The sequence below is a fragment of the Ornithodoros turicata genome, unplaced genomic scaffold (assembly GCF_037126465.1).
Source record: "Ornithodoros turicata isolate Travis unplaced genomic scaffold, ASM3712646v1 Chromosome37, whole genome shotgun sequence".
Lineage (NCBI taxonomy): Eukaryota > Metazoa > Arthropoda > Arachnida > Ixodida > Argasidae > Ornithodoros > Ornithodoros turicata.
This window is the reverse complement of record NW_026999367.1, coordinates 667,179-690,309: the sequence shown is the minus strand read 5'-3', so window position 1 is coordinate 690,309 and position 23,131 is coordinate 667,179. Positions and strand designations below refer to the sequence as shown.

Genomic DNA, 23,131 nt, shown 5'->3' with positions numbered 1-23,131 from the left:
CATGAGATTACTCTCTCTGTCAGCTGACTTCACAACATGATGGCTCGCATGCAGTTCATGTTCACAGTCGAGCTGAAGTGTAATCAAAGAATTGGAGGAACCACAGAGCAAGAAAGTGCATGAACTCCAGAATAGTACGGAGCTTTTGCTCAGATTTTTAGCTCCATGTCAAGTTTAGATCTGCTACTCGATTTGTACCTCGAGATCTCCATACCTGGTTGTAATTATGCAAGGTGCATCGTAATCTGTTATTAATATGCGGTGCTCGGTTCCACAAATTCCTCTAGAGAACTGTGTTTCACGGAAAGTTTTGGCAGCAGCGGCCGTGCCTTCTCCATTCACCCATTGTTTACCTACGAGTGCATTCGCACACTTCACCCTCTTCCCGGCATTCTTTTCATCTGTTCTGACTCATCCATCGTTAGGACCACATAGCACTTCGCTAGCAGACAGCAGCCACACTTGCTATGAAAGTGTATTTTACGCTTTTATTTGACTCAGAGTCAGAGTGGCCGCAGGTATTGTGAAGCGCATTCTCCTATAGATATCTGCGTTTTCATTGACCTCGTGAAGAAATAATGACGGAACCACTATACTTGACAACAAATGCACGAGAGCAAGGGGGCTGAACGCCATACAGGGACAACAAGAACACAGATGTCTCTAAGAGAATGCGTGCTATCGTGGTAGACGCTTCAGAACACTGTAAAATGGCTATCTGTGGCCACTCTGAGTCAAATGCAAGCGTCAAATGCACTTTCATGGCAAGTGTGTCTGCTGTCTGCCAGCAGGAGTGGTACGCATTCCTAGCGACAGGCGAGTGAGAACAATACGAAGAGAATGCCGGGAAGAGCGTGAGGTGTGCGATGGCATGTGTAAGTAGGCATGGCTGCTGCTGCCAAAACTTTCCGTGAAACACAATGCTCTAGAGGAATTTGTCAAATCGAATGCTGCATATTTATAACGGCCTACGATGCACCTTCCGTAATTACGTTCAAGTATGTTGATTTCAAGGTTCAAATCGAGTGGCGGACCTAAACTAGACATGGACAGATTTTTCTGCCATCAGTATACTCGCTTCCTCTAAAGAAGATACCGCAGGAGATGCAGCCTGTGGTATCCCATGCTGTACGTCTGCACTGCGATGCTGAAGTGAAACATGAAATCAGGACCAGCATGAAACAGGAAAATGCACGCAATTCCAAACTGCTCAGTACGCAGAATGCTTTTGTTCTTCAGCCTGTCAACTGCTGAGGCATGGCTAAGACCACTCACCTCCTCTCAATCCGTGTGAGCAGGTTGCACAGCATGGTGGCTGGCATGGCCTGGGTCGCAGTCACGCTGGAATAAAGTACCATGGCCAACTCACTAACCACAAAAATTAACGTAGCACGCAAGCGTAACAACTAGGATGCTGAAACACACATATGTGTATTGCTCACAACACTGGTCCGAATTCGCACTTAAGTATATATGACACGCAAAGTTAGCACTCTAAAAACACCATGTAAGCACGAGAAGTCACAGAACACGGTAATACTTACTGTTTTCTTTCGAAACCGTCGATAGTATGTCGTACGGGGCGACTCTCGTTTCTTCGTCGACGGCCCTAGGTAGCGTTTGCAGTGGCTTTTTTTATTCATCGTCCTATTTGTGGTTAAATTTGTTGAAGCTTCCGAAACTCTTACGAAGCTCCGAGCTGACGAATTAGACGTACATAACAGAGGCCAGGTACACAGTCAAGAGCGCAAATAGCTGAATGTGAAACAGATTCAGGGGCATGTACAAACGAGACAATTAGAAGTAGCTAACGATGTCGAACGACGCGAACACACACAACTCGATAAAAGGGATAGGGCACACACTACTGGTGCATGATGTTGGAGGAACAAATAACACAGAGACATGGGACACGAACGCAAGCACAAGAGTTCTCAGTTATTAAATCAAATTAAATTACATGTTATTAAATCATTACTGTGTCTGAGAACTATTGTGCTTGTCTTCGTGTCCCGCGTCTCTCGGTTATTTCTTCCTTCAACACACAAGTCACAATGACACCATTCCAACTGGGACGCGAAAGTATAGGTACTGGCTATGGCTATGAGCCGGAAAGCGAACTGGCTAACTAGAAGCCAACTGAATCCGATTCGGAGCTGTCAGCGGCCAACAGGGTCATATTTGTAAGTCGCTGCCTGCCGCGCAGCGCCTGTTGTACCTCGAAGCCTTTGTTTTTACTCTGGCGAAGCAAGCAATCGCTGGAGACTGGTCTCGAGTTAAAGACCTCAAGCTTCTCACGCACATAAGTGAACCAACTATGAAGAAAAACATGGTGAGTTCGCTTTATAATATGTTCTGTTTCGATGCAGTGCAAAACAACAACAACAACTTTATTTTCAGTGCAAATTTCTTTTTTTAGGCCTACTCTCTGTTGGCAATATCAGATTCATCTCAAAATGCACTATACATCGAAAGTTGCACAGTCAAAGCTTACATGCCCGAGTTATGAGCATACTTCGAGCAATGAGCCAGCTTCGTGTGTTTACTAAGTTGACGGAAATCAGTGTAGCGAACGAAATGCACATTTTAGCGGCGGTCAGGCTTAGCAGGGCGGACGGGCTGGAGCAACCCAAAACGAAGAAACGTTGGTTAATTCAAGTTCGCAAGCGTCGTATGTAGTGCCCTGCTGGAAATGGTCCAATTCAAAATAGCCCGGAAATCTCATTCAGTTTAAGTAGATATCACATGGAGAATTCTCATTAAAAGTCACGGAATTTTCCAATTCCGAACCGACAATTCTGGACAAATACCATATTAAAATCCAGGACTTTTCATTGGCTCCAATGTGAACCAGGTGCGGAGCTAAATGAGTTTCAATTGGAAACTTCACATGGAACTCCCATTGACTGCCATCCTTTCTTCTCATTGGGCCAACGTGCACTACCATCGAGATTCCAATTCAAGTTGGCATGAAATTCCCATTGCCAATGTACTTTTCATATTTGTTATCTCATTGCAATACACTACTTTTGCAGTGGGTACTAATGGCGATTTCAATAACAGGGCTCCACTCCGTATGAAATTTCTGATGAATGTTTATTTGGAAAGCATATGAAAACAGAACATGACATCTTGTACCCGCAGGTATGGAGAACACATCGCCTGCAATATTGCAGCTGGGTAAAGGAAAAATTGTCATTATATGGACAAAACTATTCTCCAACCAAAAGCAATCAAAAACGACTAGAGAAAACCTACAGGCAAACATTTAACACATGGCTCCTGAATCACAAGATACTTCTGAAAAGTATGTCACTTTACTGCAGAGTCTCGCAGATAAATGTGCGTTCATGCTATCAGAGGTATAATGAACTTTGATATTATCACAGCTAAGTCCACATCATAACAGAAACATGCATCATGTACGTTAGGAACATACGGAAGTATACCCATTGAGGCACGTAGTTTTTCAATTACATGTTGAAACACTTTGAAAAAAAAAAAAAAAAAAACGGGCAAAAAGTCTAGCACTCGCATGTGAATAAAATAAGTATTTAAAGAGTATGAAACATTTATTTTACTGAAAAACAAGCTATCGGACGGAGTCCGTCCGATAGCTTGTTTGACTTTGAACACTTTGAACTTTGAAACACTGAAAATGTGCAAAGGAGCAAAAAGGTGGCACATGGCATTAACAACCATAGCAGCCTTATCGACACGTGCACACAAACCAGTGCTCTTTTGCAAAATGCCCAACGCCCTGCTGCTTCGTGTGTCAATTAAGTTTTTGTGTGTGCGCATTGCATCTAACTCTTACAGCCTGCAACACATGTGTTGCCTGTAATATGTTAAGGACATAAGACCTACTAAACACATCTTTTGGTGGTTAGAACATTGTTGCGCTAACCATAATCGCGAAATTGGATGCTGCTACCTTCAGATCATGCAGCTATATGACCCTGGTGCAACACCTGTCCAAATGTAGCCCCTGTTCCTTACGTTGACACGTGAAGAGCGGCATGAGATAACAATGTGCATATTTTGGCAAGGCCTTGACACTAATTTTTCATCCCGAGTTAATCATTGGGTCCATGCCTCGTTTAGGTCCGCCACTCGATTTCAACCTTGAAATCTCCATACCTGGATGTAATTATGCAAGGTGCATCATAATCTGCAATTGATATGCGGCGCTCGACCCCACAAATTCCTCTAGAGACCTGTGATTCACGGAATGTTTCGGCAGCGGCTGCCATGTCATCTCCATGTGCCCATTGTGTACCTACGAGTGCCTACACACACCTCACTCTCTTCCCGGCATTCTTTTCACCTGTCGCTGGGAACGCATACCACTTCCGCTAGCAGACAGCAGCCGCGCATGCTATGTAAGTGCATTTGACGCTTGCGTTTCATTCAGAGTGGCCGCAGATGGCCGTATTACATTTTTTGAAGCGTCTGCCACCAAAACACACCTTCTCTTATAGCTATCATCGTTTTCATTGACCTCCTGAAGAAATAACGACGGGGCAACTATACTTGACAGCAAATGCACTAGTGCAAGGAGGCTAAGTGCCTCACAGGGACAATACAGTCTCAGATATCTATAAGTGAAGGTGTGTTTTGGTGGCAGACGCTTCAGAAAAATGTAAAACAGCCATCTGCTGCCGGGAATGTAGGCAAACAATTGGCGCATGGCCGCCGCTGCCGAAACTTCCCGTGAATCACAGGTCTCTAGAGGAATTTGTGGGGCCGAGCGCCGCATATTAATTGCAGATTATGATGCACCTTGCATAATTACATCCAGGTATGGAAATTTCAAGGTTGAAATCGAGTGGCGGACCTAAACTAGACATGGACCAATCATTGTATTGTCCGCAAACAAAGCTTACTGGTACAAGTCAGTGTCATAAATTCAGACACATATAGTCTTACATTGCAGAGTTGAAACTTGCAGTACTTGAAGTGTACATGTAAAATATGCCTAGATATGCCGTCCAGCTCTGTGGACTGGATCTGTGTGCAGGTGCTGTGATTACTTGACCTCCTGCATCACAGGCAGCAGTGGGATCCTTCTTCTGCTGCGAAGATATGAGGACAACCTGCAGGAAGAGCACAATACATGACAGGTGGTCTGAGAACTCGCAGGTCTAAGGAAAAGCTACCAGATGATGCTAGTCACTGAAGGGACCACTACACATTTTACTCCATTCAACTGCAACTAGTAGCCATTTCGGTACCACAATCTTCTAAAACGTATGGCCGAGGTTTCATAAATGTTACCAAAGTCATTTGCTCAACAATAGCTACTCCCATCACAGAACTGCTTTTAGTGTTGACATTAGTAAGTTCATTTGCGCATGATAAACATTTGAAAATCTGTAGCACAAACAAGGACACACTGACACACTCTCAGTGGTATTTGTTACTGTTACTTCAGTAAACCATCCCTATTATGTAACCATGCTGCGCATAGTCCATAGGCATGACGGCGAAGAACGGTGATGACCCGCGCGATGTTGATGGCCCGGGCACTGGGAATGCTCACGACACAAGCAATGGTGATGCTCTGCTGTTCGGAGGTCAGTGCTGCTGACGTTCTAGGTTCCCGGTGCTAAACTGCCAAGGTTCACTGGTACCACCGGCATTGGGCTGGGTGTAGTCAGTGGCCACTGCAGCGGTGACTCCAGTGGGGAAGCAGAAGACGATATGATTGTGATGGTTCAGTGAACAGACAATGCCCGAGGCATGGTGGGCGAGACGCAATTGTCGTTTTAACTGTACTGTTAGCTTAACAATACATACATGCTCCCAGCACCTGTGATATTCAAGTCATGTCAAAATAAAACAAAAAAATTAAATTGTGCAAGTGCTGCAGAGCAGTCAGCACAGGGGTGGCATCCAATGCATTTCTCAGTAGATAGAATGCATCCTAGACAGGTCCTGGTCGCACATCGCAGCAAACGTCAAGGCACACGTGACCTGCAGCCAACCCATTTGCAAACAATGCAGTTGTTTCTGCACAACGCTTTCGATGTCTTTCGATCACTGTAATTATTTTTTTCTGATAGTGTGGCAGTAAAACGCGCAGTTTTTGCACATAAATCCTCGTATTCTTGACAAGTTCGAAAGATGTGATGACAATAAGGCTCACTGGCCGATGCAATGTACTTTAACGAGAAATGGGGTACCACGTTGTGGAAGAAGAACCGCATGCTTTGCGTTGACAAAACTCTCTCATCTCATCTCTTGGCTTGATGGCAACGGAAATAGTCAAACCTCGCTTTACGAACACCCTTCGTTTCTCAGAAAATCGTTCGTAAATCGAGGTATTCGTAAATCGAGGTCCGAGGTGTGCAGTGCACAAATACCTCACAAAAACACGGGAAATTGATTTGAATAAGTTTTGTTTTTGAACATACTGCGTAATTGTGCTTTGCACCATACTTTCTGCAGGGTCTATCCTGTTTAGAAGCGATGACAGAAGTCTGACACTTGACTCATCCACCCGGTCCTCAAAGTACCGTATCGCGCCCGGATGAGACTGTTTCCAACGGCAAATATCACGCTTGTCATCGGCTGTCAGGACTGAACGCCTTCTCTTGGAACGGCAAGAGGTTTCCATCTCGGAGACCTGGTCCAAACTCACAACCGTTCGGCTGTAAACGTCCGAATTATTCTTTCAGGAAATTGTGAATCATGTTTGTGGAACGTAGCGACGTTGGAACATTGTATGTTTGACCTTGGCAGCATGTATGAGGAACTTTCATTATCCTCCCGTCCATTGGCCTGTCCTCTGTACGTTCATAACGCCCGTTCGTATATCGAGGTCAGAATGGCTTGGCTTATTTGGGTCCGTTCCCTAATAATCCGTTCATAGTTCGGATATCGAGGGTTCGTAAAACGAGGTCAAAATACACGGAAAAAGTTTGGTTCCCTATGGAGCCGTTCGTAAGTTGAGGGAATTCGTATATCGAGGGTTCATAAAACGAGGTCCGACTGTATGTCAGCAGCATAAAGCAAATAAGCAGCAAAACGAGATATAATGTCACACGATCGCAAAATACACTTTTCTAAGACATGCGATCAGGACAAAGTGGTGGTTTTGCAAGAAGCACCCGCTGAGGGGGTGGTGGATTTATGTCACCCCTGTGGCTGTCAGAATAGAACATACTGTGACACACATGGGTAGAAATGTCACGGTACAAGGAATATTTACCAGAAACTTCAGCAGAAATAAGGTCCTTATGAGGTGGCATTTGTGGGTGTGGTCGGTGTGTCTTTTGCTGGTCTTGCAGCATCCCGTAGAGCTGAAATCAGGTGACCTTTCAGGGAGTTCAATCTTTCTTTCAAGCATGGGCCACTGGCACCACGCTTCATGAGCCAGTCCTCAAAGCAGTCTGCAATAAAAAAAGTGGCTGTAAATGAATTGCAGGTATTTACTGAATTACGAACCTTCTAGGACACCAATTTTTTCTGGTGAGAGTTGGGGTTTTGCCGTAGCTTCAGGTTGCTTTCTAAACCGATTCGACACCCGTCCTTCTGTCGACCTGTTCTTGAGTGTATCCTTCCCCCACAAAGCCAGTGCCATGCTCCGCACAAAAAGACTCTCTTTCTTTTCTCTTTGACAGTGCAGCCACTGATCGAGTGGCATTGACACAGTTTCGTTTATGGTTACCTGCAAATGCAAGTACGCAAGGGGTGTCTCAACTGACACACAAGAAGCCATTAAAAATAGTTTTGCACTCTATGCAGGATATTTAGTACTATAGTAAGGTTGTACTGTAAATGGTATGTGGAACCTCAGTACTCACAGTGACTCCATCCGTCTGAAAGTTAGCTTTTTTGAGAGGAGGCTCTGATAGCATGGTTGTATCAGGGGATACTCGAAGAAATTATGTACAAGATTAGATTATCTGCCAAAAAACGTATTTAGGATGTAATAAACAAAGGACAAAGTGCACCATCAGACTAACCATATTCGTGTTGGTCTATCTTTTCCTCAACTCGTGCTAAAGTTGTGCTGATAGCTTTCAAATGATCTTCCATCATGCTTGGCGATGAGCTAGCCTTTGACTTTAGCTCTCGTACTTGTGCTTTCATTGCAGCATAGCGCTCTTGTAGTTCATCATACAGCTTCTGCGGTACCACAACACCATCATCAGAATCACTGACCTCAGACTCGTACTCAATAACAGGGTGGGCTCTCTTCTCGGCTAGCTTCTGTCGCAAGATGTCCCTCATCACGGCACAGTTTGTCTGGCCCTGAGCAGGCTTCTGTGAATTTAGGAAAAACAACCAGTACAGGATATTTTTGAGTGCACACAACGTGTCATTAGCTGTTTTTCAGCTACTTGTGCCTCTCTTTGTTCGTTCACATTTAACGAGCGCAGGAAAAAATTCAAATGATCTTCTGTTTCTGGCGAATTACAAAAGGACGCAACTCGGCCTGACAACGAACATAGGAAAATTCTCTGTACGCAGTATTTTCTTGGAATAAACGCTCCCAACATTGACGGGTGCGTACCCACTCAACTCGTTTTACATGCAAGAACGAGGAGAATTGTGATGTCATCGTGAATACAAGAGACATCACGCTCCAGTCGTGGTCGGCGCTTTTCGCACTTTTTATCTTTTTATTTTCTGCTCCCAGTTGTCTCTCTGTGTGGCAGTTGACGCTTCTCCAAACCAGTTAGCAGGTTGCACTGCAATGACTTCAAAGCGACTCTGGCGGGTAGTTGCGGGCATTGCCACAGTTGCTCGCGGTTGTGATTTTCAATCAAATTCCGCGACATGTGTACAACTGTCGAGTGTATCACTTTGTATGGTGCGCTTTAGCAATCAGGTTAAGGGCTTGGTGTGAAAAAATGGTCGTGACTGAAACGCTTTCTGTGCTCCTTTAACGCTTCAGCTCTTTCAGGTTGTGTTTTCCGTGCATTCAGAGCAATGTGGTGCAACTGAGAAACAATTAGGATACAATGCAAATGCATACATCAAACGTGTAGTGTCTCGTTTTCGAATCTGGTAACAGGTCCTGGCTCATAAGGCCATAGGACGTAGTCTAGGTACTGAAAGTGGTGGTGTTGTGCCTTCAGCAATTACATAGTTCTCATTGTATGAAACAATGCAATATGCCTCACAATCAATATGACAAATGAAAACCCTGAATCCACTGTGAGGCTATGTAATGCCTTCTTTTTGCTAGATTCAGATCCAATGATAAAAAGTGAAGTAACAAAAGTAAGCAAGAAATGCGCACAGAGCAAGATACTAATCAGTGCACTTCACGAAAAGCCTCAGACACAATATCGGAACCGTTACGAAGGGTCCTGGCATCTAACAGTACGTGTGTGCTCCATTCTGTCCGAGCTATGCTTAGCAGCTTCAGAACATTTCTGTGTCCCAATCAAACAGTATGTGAACAAAAGCACAAGAAACGACACGTAGCATGCAAGTCTGGTGTTGTTTATTCGACACCCCTGTGCATGTGATCCCCATGTGAACCAGTGCATGTACAGGGTCGGCCACACTTAAGAGTATCGCGGGAGCGTTAAAAGTAAACAACTTTCGACCAACATATATATCCCACTGAAGTTGGCAATGTCGGCTCGATGTTGACCGAAGCCAACGACATGACGCTGACACTGGCTTTCCATGGACTTACTTAGTTACTCGCGCGAAAAGCAAGTAGGAAACACGTTCGTTAGGTTGATGTCGAGCTAATATTCCAAGCAATTCCTCACTTGAGCCTTGTTTGTATGCTTGAGCGAATTAAACTGAGACACGTCACCTCCACCATTTTGATTCCGAGACGAGCAGGGCTCTCGAATTTGCGTAAGCTCGTAAGATATTAAATATATAGTACTTGTTTTCGCTTCCAAAGGAATGCCGGTACCTTTTGAAAGCTTCTTGCACTTTGTGGTCCTAGGAGCCTTTAAACTTTTTTCGTTTTGCTTTTTGTAACGCCGCACTCATTGCCTGCCATGGGAAATACAAGGAACAAAGGAAACCATCCGAAAATGAAACGAGTAAGAAACAATGGCAGCAATAAGACGTCGTTTTCTCGCAAATAACCAGTCTAAAGTTGTTTTTGTAGTTACGATTGCGAACACGCGAATACAAATAACAAATTATGTTGGCGCAACATCAGTCACAAATCGGTAGCATGTCGGCAGCATATCGAAATGACATCGGCGGCATGTCCAAATGATATCGGACCAATATCCTGATCAGACATTGCCCCAACTCTGGGTGGTGTTGCAGAGTGTATGTTGCGCCGATATCGGGGTGTCGGGAGGCGTACATCAGGCCGATGTCGCCCCGACATCGGGGTGGTGCTTTCGCAGCATCCTCTACAGCAACTCCTCTTGGGCTTAAAACCCAGAAGCTACACACGAAGAAAAAACAAAAACAAATGTAGAACAGACGACACAGCAAAAAGGACATGACAAAATGATTGGAACTGTGTTATGCTATATATATTTTTTATATCGCTCTGGTTCTGCATTTTTGTGAACATCTGCCATGTATCCGGCACCCTTGCCCTCTTGTCACAAAAACAGCGTCAGACATAAAAATGCAGACAAAAAAGTAGAGAATTCCAACTTAACATAACAAGAGAGAACAAACATGAGGGCACAGGAAGCTTCTAGAGTCTTAGCACATACGCGGTGACCCCTCGGTTTCTAACAAAAACCGTGGCCCCTCCCCGAACAATACTGCCATCTCCTTAAATAGCGACCGGTTGTGCAATCTCTCATTCAGTTTGGCACTGATGATGTCCGTCGCATGACGGACGAAACGTCTGAGTAAATCTTGTTATTTTGTTATGTTAAGTCGGAGTTCTCTACTTTTTTGTCTAGTTATGTCGTCTCCCAGCTTTTGGAGTATTTTTGCATAAAGATGCAGGTTGTGAGAGGCACATAAACAATGCTTACATTGCTAACCTGTCTATCACAACACATGTGAAAGGATTGCCAAATTAAAATTCAGTAATACAAAAATGATTCCGAAATACATAATTCCAACAGAAGGGAGAGTAAACATTGGAATAACAGGTAAAGGTAAAGCACTGAAATGTTGGCATTCTTCTGGTGTGTATGATATACTGCTCTATTTAACCATGATATATATGTTGTCAAACATTAACGTCTTGCATTCAACATCAAGATGCTATACCTATTCCATCTAAGCGACTCGTCTCTACACGGACACGTTGTGCACCATTTTGGCACAAAGATTTGATATATCTGCTTGTTGGACATATCAAGCAAATACAAAATTGTGTTACCTACATGTGCAGCATGTCAAGTGCATACGAGTACATATGCTTTGCAAGGTTGTTCCAAAGTTCCAAGTAGTTGTTACACAGTATGCTCGTGTTGAATTGGCAAAGCATTAGTCATCTCATAACAAAGTGATGAAAGAAACTCGTGTGAAATGCAAAGCCGCAAGCACTGTTGCATGGCTATGTTCACAATGGGCAATGACGCTTTTCACTTTGCGTACCGCGGAGTGACTATGCTCAATGAGTGATTTGCAGCGTTTGATTGACGTAGGCCATGGCAACTACCAATGAACTTTGCAGATTGTGCAATGATACCTTTTGTGAACAAGACAAACCTCAATATATTCCCATGTAATTTTGATCCTACAATTAATTGAGTGTTTCAGGTGTTTAGGTGTGCACCTCCCTTCTGATATTTAGTGGAAATCACACATTTGGTACGCATCCTCTAAGCCTCTTAAAAAAGTGGCTTCTTGAAGTGGACAGGAAAACTACCTTTCGCAGACAGTACACTGCTGGCATACAAAACCCTTGTACAAAGTGCCTTGGAAACGGTACAAATGACATCATACTGTTCATCATAAAAACAAATGACATCATACTGTTCAACAGAGCCACCAATTTGGTACAGTTGACCTACGCTCAAAGCTAGGGGTGACGAGTTCGCGTCTAAAAGGCACGGTCTTGAGGGGATTACGGTGGTCTCTGAGAGAGCAGGCGACTTGCGGTCTTACTTTTCTTTCAAGAGGAGGAACAATTGCCCATTCGTGGAACCCAGCCCTCCCCTTCCGATTTGTTTCGGTATCAGTCTGTCTACCAACGTCATGATGACATTTATATTCCGTTGAGTTTCTTACGTGCTGTCCGGGACATGTATGTAGGTAGATATGGCAAGAAAGATTTTTTATTATTAACCTTTTTTGTAGTTTGAATCCTTCGAAAAACCATTGCACAGCACCAGAACATAAACGCTACATAATGACCCAGTTCCAGCATCTCAACTAAAATGAACGGTCATTAAATTACCTGGTTCACTAAAGGAGTTATTATTACTGAAATACTCACCGCATCACCGATGGAAGAAAAAAAAAGTGTCTCTTAAGTTCAAGAATTGGCGACCCTTGATATTGGTCCAGTTAACCAGAGTTGGTGAAACCGGGCCTATGGAAGTCACCGAAACATTCATCACATCACAAACCAAGGTTTGTAAAAAGAATTGAGTGCTAGCATGAAGTTTTGCAATTGTGAGTAGCATTTTAACTGCTGCCTATGAAGCTGCAGCATAATTACAGCTAATTCAGACAAACTAGTACAACATTTGAGGGTATTCTACTCTATCTTCCTCTGCATGGTTCTAAACACTGTGATGATCCCATGTGCTCATCGTCTTTGCACAGATTCTGTAGCAGATTTATCAGCTATTTGTGTTCCTATTTGTGGTACTCTGGCAAACTAGCCACTCAACCCACGTAACACCTCCAGCGGAAACGGATGAAACAACAAAGCAAAAGGAAAAGAAACCCATGTAATAATTGCGAGCAAAACCCGGCGGTACCAGAGTTTCAGAAGTTCATTCACCAGAAGTTCATTCTGTCGGAAATCCCCGCAGGGGGCACCGGTTTCGGCTGGTGTTTGGTGAGTGGCGCCACCACGGACCCCAGCCCCCAGTCCCAAGGTGTTAACCGTACCGTGCCGAGGGGATGAAAAGCGAAGGGTAGAAGCCTTGAACGGTGGCGGTCGGGGTCTTGGTCAAGCCCCGGCCGATGGGTTTTCCTTAAAACTCCGGGACCTTCTCACGCGTATGGACGTGAAACGTGAGCGACTCGTAGGAGCGTCCATTTCTTAAAACCGTACATGGTTAAAAATTCTTCCTCCTCTACGATCGGGGGCGGCAAACGTCCCCGGACCGAAGTATTCAAAACAATGTCTACGAACTTTACAGCAAAGTACATCGTTCTTTCAGCGACCGTAAATGACAAAGAAAAAATAGTCCCGTTGGGTAAGATGTCGCCGTTCTTCATTGAGAAGGCGGTGGCATCTCTGTCTAAGCATATACCTGAGATAAAGCGCATGCGATCAGGCGACTTGTTAATAAAGTGCACATCTGAAACAGACTGTGAGACCATTCTGAACACACATGAAATGTTGGGAAAAGGGATATCAGCTTCCTTACACAAGACACTGAACACCAGTCGAGGCGTCATTGCCGTATCAGAACTCATCGACGTCCCCGTTGAGGAAATTCTTCTGAACCTGAAAGACCAGGACGTCATAGATGTACGAAAAATAAAAATAAGAAAGAACAATGAGTACATTACAACCCGCAATATTATCCTTACCTTTGATCGCCCGACTCTGCCTCAAAAGTTAAAAGTAGGATACCTGTCAGCAGAAGTTCGCCCATACATCCCAAATCCGTTGCGCTGCTTCCGTTGTAACAGATTCGGTCATGCTGCCGACTCGTGCCGTGGCTCCGCCTGTTGCGCACGGTGTGGGAAGGCCGACCACGAAACAAAAGAATGCAAAGGGCCAGACTGTTGTGTCAACTGCTCTTCTAACCATCCATCCTACTCGAGATCCTGTGCAAAATGGAAATATGAAAAGGAAGTCCTTCATGTTAAAGTCACGCATAACCTCACTTACCCAGAAGCCAGGAAAAAAGTAGCTCCCATCTTTTTCGAGAAATCTTTTGCCACAGCTGTAAAACAGAAAGTAAAACTAGTCACACAGTACACACAGAGCGAGCAGTCAATATTCACCCAGACCAACGCAAGTCAGATCCAAGGAGGTGCAGATCCACCTCCAACTCCTGAAATTCCTGTGGCGTCACTAACACCGGCGCCACTCCTGTCCTCGCAGTCCACGGAGGTGTCATCCATGGATTGCGAGGACGAGACGAGCTCTGAGCGCTCCTTTGCGAGCACGAGCTCCCAAGCCCCCATAAAGAATAGATCTAGTCTGTCGGGGAGCGGGTCACTCCCTGACATATCTGATAAGGAGCTCGCGGCTGCGCGGAAGAAACCCACAAGGCCGCGGGTCACACCCCCAACAAAAATAGGTAATGGAAGCTCTTCCTAGTCGGCAAAAGTTCTTGACAGGCGTCTTTCTTCTTACTGCAATCATTATGCACCACACGATACTCCAATGGAATTGCCGAGGGTTACTCTCTAATCTAGATGACATCAACGACCTTTTCGAGAAGTATAACGCATCATGCTTTTGTCTTCAAGAAACATATCTGAATACACAAACACAAAATCCACTGCGAAGATACAATATCTTTCGAAAGGATCGAACTGATGCCACCCGAGCATCTGGTGGTGTTGCGATCGTCACACGAGGATCTCTCCCAACCAAAGCAGTACACCTAGTTACAGACTTGGAAGCTGTAGCTGTGCAGATGTGTCTAGACAGACTTGTCACCATCTGCACAATCTATTTGCCACCGTCAGACACTACTACACAAAAAGAACTAGAAGATTTATGCAGCCAACTTCCAAGTCCTTTTATACTTCTAGGTGACTTTAATGCTCACAATCCACTTTGGGGCAGTACGAGAACTGACACTCGAGGGAAAATGTTAGAGAAGTTCTTATTATCAACATCCACCTGTCTTTTAAATACAGGGGCACCTACGTACATACATTCTTCAAGTCAGTCTCTCTCAACCTTAGACCTGTCTTTTTGCAGTCCATCCTTGTTTCAGGAGATAGAATGGACTGTGAAACAAAATCCACTTGGGAGTGATCACTTCCCAGTGGTGTTAAAATATCTTACGCCATTGAACACTCTGACAACACGCCCTCCTAGATGGAAACTCCAACTGGCCGACTGGAGGCAGTTTTCAGAAAGAAGTGACCTATCTTTAATTCCTATTGATAGTGTAACGATAAAAGAAGCTAATTGTCTTATCAGCAACATCATACTTGATGCAGCAACAGTATCCATTCCCCAGACATCTGGTCGCCTCCCAAAGCGACCTAAACCCTGGTGGAATAATGAATGTGAGGAAACTCGCAAGCTTCAAAATCGTGCATGGGGTACATTTCGGAGATACCCCACCTCAGAAAATCTTTTACTCTTCAAAAAGGCAAGAGCGAAGGCCAGATGGACACGAAAACAAGCTAAACGGTCCTCTTGGCGAACTTTCATATCTTCTCTATCTTGTAATACTCCATCCAAAATTGTATGGGACAGACTTCGCAAAATCAGAGGAGAACATATCAGTCATTCAGTCCCTCTTTTAGAAGTTAACGGTCAGGTATGTGAAAACCTAGAAGAACAGGCTAATGCACTTGGGGAACACTTCCAAAGCATTTCAAGTTCTTCCCATTACAGCAGTGAATTCCTTAACATTAAACAACGGTCCGAAAAACAAAAGATTACAGCAAATGGTGGAGACTGCTTTGGATATAATCAACCTTTCACTATGGTAGAATTGTCACGCTCCTTGTCAGCAAAAGCGACTGCTCCTGGCCCAGACCGTGTTACATACTCAATGCTGGAAAACTTGTCTGACATATCAAAAAAATGTTTACTTCAGTTCTTCAACCATGTTTGGATAAAGGGGACACTACCGTCTGCATGGAAAATGGCCACCATAATCCCCTGTCTGAAACCCGGAAAGGAAGCCTCTTGTCCTGCCAGTTATCGTCCCATTGCTCTGACAAGCTGCATAGGCAAAACCTTTGAGCGAATGGTGAATACCGACTGGTTTATTTTCTTTAATTGAATAAGTGCCTATCGGAATTTCAGTGTGGTTTTCGAATGGGGTGCTCCACAATGGATCACCTCGTTCGTCTAGAAACAACCATTCGTGAAGCTTTTGTCAGGAGGCAACACTGTTTGTCAGTTTTCTTCGACTTGGAGAAAGCATACGACACTGCGTGGTGGTATGGCATACTACAGGATCTCCATTCGTTCGGTATACGCGGTCGTCTCTTTAAATGTATTGCTGACTTCTTTCAACACAGAACATTCAGAGTTCAGCTGGGAACTACCTTATCCCATTTGTTCGTGCAAGAGAATGGTGTCCCGCAGGGATCAGTTCTGAGCGTCACATTATTCCTTATCAAAATCAACTCTATACCAGTGTCATCCCACCCTCTATATCTTTTTCTTTGTATGTGGATGATATCCAGATATCTTGTTGTTCACCGAGCTTACCCAGATGTGAACGACAGATGCAACTCTGTATAAATAAAATGGCAAAATGGTCCTCACAGAATGGGTTTAGATTCTCCCCTGAAAAAACAATCTGCGTTCATTTCTCGAGAATCAGAGGAGTGTTTCCGTCTCCTGCGCTGCAACTTAATGAACAAGACATTCTTGTGAAATCAGAATGCAAATTTCTTGGCATTACGTTCGATTCAAAGCTCACTTTCAAGCCCCATATTCAAAACGTGAAGGCAAAATGTGTGAAGTCACTGAATCTACTGAAAATCATCTCTCATAGATCTTGGGGTGCAGACGAGGGGACACTCCGCCGTGTATATAGTGCCTGCATTCGCTCCAAGATAGATTATGGGTCTATCGTCTACGGCTCAGCCCGCCAATCTGTATTGAAAGCCCTAGACCCTGTTCATCACCAAGGGCTCAGGCTTATCCTAGGTGCGTTCCGAACATCTCCAGTCGAAAGTCTGTACGTGGAATCCCATGAATATTCCTTGAATAGAAGACGATTTTATCTTGGAGTGTCATATGCTCTAAGAATAAGGAGTTATGTACAACACCCTGCACTGACTTGTGTTAAAAGCACACGTTTCAAACAGCTGTTTATTAACAGGCCTTCAGTAGTCCCCCCTCTTTCAATGAGAATTGAACGAGATATTGAGGATCACAATTTTTCTTCCTATAATTGCCAAGTTGTTGAATATGGGAAGGTGGTCCCACCTTGGGAACCACTTCCAAGGCATGATACCTCCTTGACTAAATACAGCAAACACAACACCTCTACACATGTACTACAGCAAGAATTTGAACACGTGAGGGAAAGTTTTGGGACTCACACAGAAATTTACACTGACGGATCCAAGTCTAGTGCAGGTGTGACCTGTGCCATGACTTCTGGGACATGTGTGAGGTCACATCGTCTAAACAATATAGCATCTATCTTTACTGCAGAAATTTATGCAATCATCCTTGCACTTACGCACATTCTTCGACACTGTATCAAGTCTTCAGTTATATATACAGATTCTTTAAGTTCTGTTACTGCTATTTGCAGCACACGCAAACCAAAGAATTTTCTGATTCAGCGTGCACAGTCCTTAGTGAGTGTGGCACAAAAGAGGGGACTTTCAGTTATTTTATGCTGGGTGCCTAGCCACACAGGCATACAAGGCAATGAGGTTGCTGACCGCGCTGCTGCTGCTGCAGCTTCAAAAGACATCAGTTCTTTTGAGATACCGATGCATGATATTAGGTCAGCACTTAGGAAATCACTGTATTCAACATGGCAGAGTTTCTGGAACACTCAGACACACAACAAACTACACTTAGTTAAGCAACACATCCAAAGTTACGGAGACCAGCAGGAAAATCGTCTCTTGAGTGTTCTGAGAACAAGGTTGCGGATTGGCCACACCTTCCTCACGCACAAATTTTTACTCTGTGGAGAAGAGCCGCCACTGTGTGAGCACTGTGGCGAACTCCTCTCTGTCATCCACATTCTTATCACCTGCCCACACCACGAAATCCATCGTCAGCATCATTTCACAGAGTTTTATACGCATTTTTTGCCTCTTCCTCCAGCGCTCTTGCTTGGCGATGAGGCTATTATCCCCTTCAGTAGGATTTTAAATTTTCTAAGAGACACTGGAATTGTAAGTCTTGTGTACTTTTAGTTTTGTATTTTAGATGTTACTTCTCTTCTTTTTTAAGTACTGCACCTACTTCTTGCTAGTCTTATTTTAATCACAGTGTTGGCGCATTATGACCTATGTAGTTAATGCGCCATTAAAACTCCAATCATCATCATCATCATTCTGTCGGAAATACTGTGTCTATTCCTCATTCACTGTGCCCATAATCTGCAATTACTCTTACGTTTCACGTATGCCAGAATGTTAAATTATGCTAAACTTTATTTTCCATTCCGAGATCATTTCTAACTGGCTTTGACTCCTCGACTACTGTTAAAATGAATGATTTTCGATGTAGATTCAGCATAGATCCCTGCATGTTTTCGGGTTTTTGTTGCATAAATGCCTGCATGTTTTACCACCTTTTAGTGCGTTTAAATCTGTGGTGTAGTGATTACCCACAACATCTATTTTATTGTTTATGCTTTGTTTGTTTGAACAGGCATAAAGGTGAACTCTATAACAACGGCCCGTCACCCTGCTATAAGAAAGTACCTAGAGAAGGGAGAACCAGAGATCAGACACTTTTTCGACGTCAGGCATGTTTCAAAAAGTGAGTTGAATCATGTGGTGCTATATGGTGTTCCTCACACCGCATTGTTGTGCCTATCCCCCACTCCCTCCCGCTATCCTCTCTCCATCTGTCCGCCTCTGTTCGCCGCTCATAGCCATAGTTGTTTAGTCACGCTAACGCGGAATTGAAAATGACATCCACAAAAAACAGGGTTCTACGTTTTTAACACTATCTTGTCTCGTGGCAAAGGTGTTTCAAAAGATACACGTTGATGAACCGTCGGGAATACAGAAGTAGTCTATGCAACGAAGCGGTTCTGAGAAATAAGACCTCCTAGGCAACATCGAAGCAGACGCTTCAGATCCGGAGTTACAAACATTTCCAACCGTTTCTTTTTTTTTTTTTTTTTAGTGTTTCGCTTTAATCCTACTTCACTGGATGGCTACATTACCCACTTTTCGCTTTCCAGACTACAATAGGATAACGTCGTGACAATACCCGGCCACGATATCTATGGAGGATCGTTATCCTCTAAGTAAAAATCCACGGATGATTCACTGACGTCCCGCCGATGAAACAATATGAGCAAATATTACCCTTAAGAGATAACGCTGGAGTCCGAACAAATCACCCACTTCGTGCTCCTATGAAAGATCTGTAGGCTGCAGGAAGAGTTTTGTGTGCTAGCTCGTCGTAGCTAAGGATTTCTGATTTTTGCTTGAAAGTTGGTGTCTCTATCGTGTATCTACTTCGTGCTTGCAGTTATACTTGGCACCATGAAGACTGTGTTTGTCATTGCTCTTGTCTTCGCCCTTGCTGTCGGTAAGTTTTGTTTTAGGAGGTCCCTCTTTATGTGTTATTAACTGGCTGGTAGCAAGAAGTAAAGCTTTGAACTGGATGAACGCATATCGAACACGTTTGGAAATAAAATACATAAACCTCAAACTGTCGAGAATTTATTGTTGCCTTTTAGGCACCGACAACCGACATGAAATTGAAAGGTGGTGTGATCAATGGGGCATGTCCATTAATTTCAGTAGATGCGCAACTATGAGTTTCACTTGTCGCAGGTCGCAATTGTTACATGAGCACAAAATCGATGGGATATCGATAAGCAAAGTAAATTACTACAAACATTTAGGGGTTACCTTGAATGTTAAGCTTTCTTGGTCTGAGCACGTAGATGATGTTTGTTCTAAGGCAATGAAGAAACTTGGATATTTTAGAAGATCACTGAAGTCTGCAAACACAGAAACTAAACTGCTAGCATATAAGACCATAATTCGTCCCGTTATAGAATACGCATGTGAAGTGTGGGGACCGTACCGTATAGATCCGACATTATAAAACTGGAATCTGTTCAGAAGAAGGCCGTGCGCTTTATTTTATCCAGGTAGCATCCCATGTTCTCACCCAGTGCTGCGCTTCCGGGGCTTTCTCAAAGTCCACTCGAGACTAGATTCCGAGCGATTCGTATGAAGACATTTCACGCTATCGTAAATCAGAACGTTAGAATACCGACTGATCATTATCCCTCCTTTGCTGGTCCTTCCTCTCTAAGAAGTGCGCACGCGTTAAATATCGTTCTTTTTTCCTATAGAGTTGATTGCTTCAAGTTTAGCTTTTTTCCGAGGTGTGTTGATGATTGGAATGCTCTTGAAGGTTCTGCTCACGAGCTACCTTCTAACCAGTTCTTTCAGGCACTCCTGCAATAGTCTCCATTGAGACTGCAGTATATGTAAATAAACCGTTACTAATGATAAACAGTTTAAATAGACGGGATGTTTTCGTTTGGTGTAATACACTTTTAGTGTGAACAAGTCCTGTTTCGCATAGACGTGAACCTTTTTGTGTTGCAATGATATGGTAGGCAATATACGCCGCTAATTCTGTATAAATAAACTTCCCTTAATTTCTGTCAACTTTTCATAACAGCCTCGATGGCGCAAGACGTCGATGATCTTGAAGAGTCATCAGCCGTCCGAGTTCGTCGTAAGTAAAATATTATATCACTTCACGAACATGCGGCAATTCTGAGGTGATTTCGAGCTGGAATGTGCACTTCGTAGTCGAAGGAGACGGATTCGTGCATCCCGGAACAGTACAACGTAAACCAGACATGTGTAGAAATTGCCCGAATGCAAGGGCTTGGACACAGCAGCGATAGCAAGAGATTTACACGGCTTTCATTTTCTCGTCACCCCATTCACGTCGGGACCGTGTGGTGTGTAATGGTAAGATAATGTTAGAGGTCATGCCAGTTTAAACTGAACTTCTCAAGAGTGGCTGTTGTTCTTAAAGACAGGTCCAACAGTAGTGATTAGTAACCGGTCTCAAATGCCTTACGTAGTAGTTCAATAGCACGTGATACCTGTCCGTCAATCCGCTGCGGCCTCTAATGTTTGCTCTGGCGGACGCCTGTGGCCAAATTATCAGTCTTTCAAATTAATTTGTTAGCATGAAAAATATGAAGGATTGTGTGCCATCACTAGGGCCCGGGTCTTTATGAAATAAAAAAGACATACAAAATATACACGCAGATGTGCGGCGCGAAACGTCTGAATATGCAAAATATGCGCAAGATCTGCACAAATATCATGATGCCGTGAATGTTGCTCCAGTACCTCTGCCTACCATAAAAATTGTATAAATATGAAAATTGTCTAAAAATGGCCTGCAAAAGAAAATACGCATTCCTTATTAGCAGTTGGAATGTACGTTAACGCGCACAGCTATGCACTCCTCGTTCGTCATTGCAGTGTGCCACCATAGCCATACTGAGGTTTAAAAAAAAATCACAAACATACAAGTATGTATGTTTGCGTTGCACGATTAACACCGTTAAGTAAGCCATGTACCGCCGAAATGTGCGCTACGTCGTTGGGTTTTATTCCGGCTAATTAGCTAGCTACATAACTCATCTAGGCCATGTACAGGCAGCTCTTAGTAGGGCTGTTCACTGACTTCGAAAACGAGGCCCCCCAGACTGCAGTACTTTCATTCCCTTATCTTTATCAAGCACGACTTTCACTCACTGACTACTTGTTGCGCGTTCTGTTTTCAGAAGTTGGTTCTGGGTGCTAGTGGTGCTAACCGAATCCAATGACTGCGTAGCACGAAGCAGTTTAAATGCAGAGAAGTAGCTTAGATGTGCAGCTAGAATATAGGGATGTTGGATGGACCCCCCCCATTTTTTTAAATACCGTGGGAATATGGCAAAACAAAGGGAACAGCGAACGTTAATAAATGGTTCAGCTGGCGTCGAAACGTTACATCATGTGCAGCGGTGATACTATATGACGGTCAGCAAGAAATATGCCGAAAAATGCAATTATATGAGCGGAATTGCAAGGGCGCGGGCTCATCCCTCATCGCTCAACTATGTAGTCATATGGCACACAAAACATTGTAGATTTGTGTCGTTGTGATTGGTGATGTCCGAGGTACCTTTGAATATCCACTAGAACACACTCGAACAATATGCATTTTGAATCAATTTCCGCCTTATTCAACACAAAGACATGTTCTACGTGGTGACTCATAAAAACATGGCGATGAAATTTCACTTTACAGTCCCTTTCAATTGGTATCGTAGACATTGACTGTTTTTATTTTGTGCATCATAGTTTTTCATCTTTGTGCTCTGCACTCAAACAATATAATTATATTTAAACGACAAACAAAGGAACGATTAATATGAACATTGTATTAGGTATGGTCAGTATGATGATCACGAGAGGGCTCAAGCCAAATTGAATGCCATTGTTTGCGTATGGTAGGGGGGGGGGGGTGATGGTTTAACTGCTTGCCGTAGTTTGGGGTATGCATCAAAATATCACATAAGCAACGCAGTACGCTAGTCATTTAGAATATTGTGCTGAGTATTGCAAATTCACGATAATTCACTTCATAAACTAGGTGGCTGGTGGCTAGGTGGCTGTCCATTCAACCAGTACCAGTGTTGCAGCTACTGCACCAGTCGTGGCTACAGAGGAGGCTACTGCAAAAGCGTATTGGAGCATACATGCAAGTGTTACTGATGAGTCTCCAGCAGGTTAACGCTATGAAGATGGAAACGGAAGGAAACTGTCTTTACGCAGCGCTCACCGAATAAAAAAGAAATGAAGTAATATTTGTTTCAGATTTTACTGTGGTTTACTTCACAAGTGTACAGTAAAAAAGAAAAAGAACGTGATCTACTAGAATCTATTCAGAAATCAATACACTGGTCGGCCATTCCACGGCAAAAGTTGAATCGGGCTGATCGACCTTATTCGATTTCATAAGTCTAGTAGATCATAGATCTAGTAGATCTAGTAGATAGTAGATCATAAGTAAGATCACAGAGAGACACCAAAAACATTTGACCCGTGATTTAGAGTAACGGTGTTTTAGGAGTTGTGGTTGATACATTGAAAAAAATACAGCAGCGTTGGTGCTAAAAGACAGGGAAACTGATAACATAAGCTAACA

The 23,131-nt window shown here is 43.6% G+C and overlaps 1 protein-coding gene across 1 annotated transcript; it reads left to right on the top strand.

The window, feature by feature from the left end:
* Nucleotides 1-19,257: 19,257 nt before the first annotated feature.
* Nucleotides 19,258-22,790, top strand: LOC135373991 (defensin-like). Its single transcript, XM_064607007.1, has 3 exons — nt 19,258-19,480; nt 20,594-20,650; nt 22,577-22,790. Exons 1-3 carry the CDS (start codon nt 19,435-19,437, stop codon nt 22,696-22,698), a joined length of 225 nt encoding a protein of 74 aa, XP_064463077.1. The 5' UTR covers nt 19,258-19,434; the 3' UTR covers nt 22,699-22,790.
* The last annotated feature ends 341 nt before the right edge of the window (nt 22,791-23,131 follow it).

What these genes read in the sequence shown, in the direction of transcription:
- LOC135373991 (XM_064607007.1), top strand. Translation starts at nt 19,435, where the DNA reads ATGAAGACTGTGTTTGTCATTGCTCTTGTCTTCGCCCTTGCTGTCG. An exon ending in TGTCTTCGCCCTTGCTGTCG is followed by an intron (nt 19,481 to 20,593) that starts GTAAGTTTTGTT and finishes TTTTCATAACAG; the next exon opens with CCTCGATGGCGCAAGACGTC. An exon ending in ATCAGCCGTCCGAGTTCGTC is followed by an intron (nt 20,651 to 22,576) that starts GTAAGTAAAATA and finishes TTCATAAACTAG; the next exon opens with GTGGCTGGTGGCTAGGTGGC.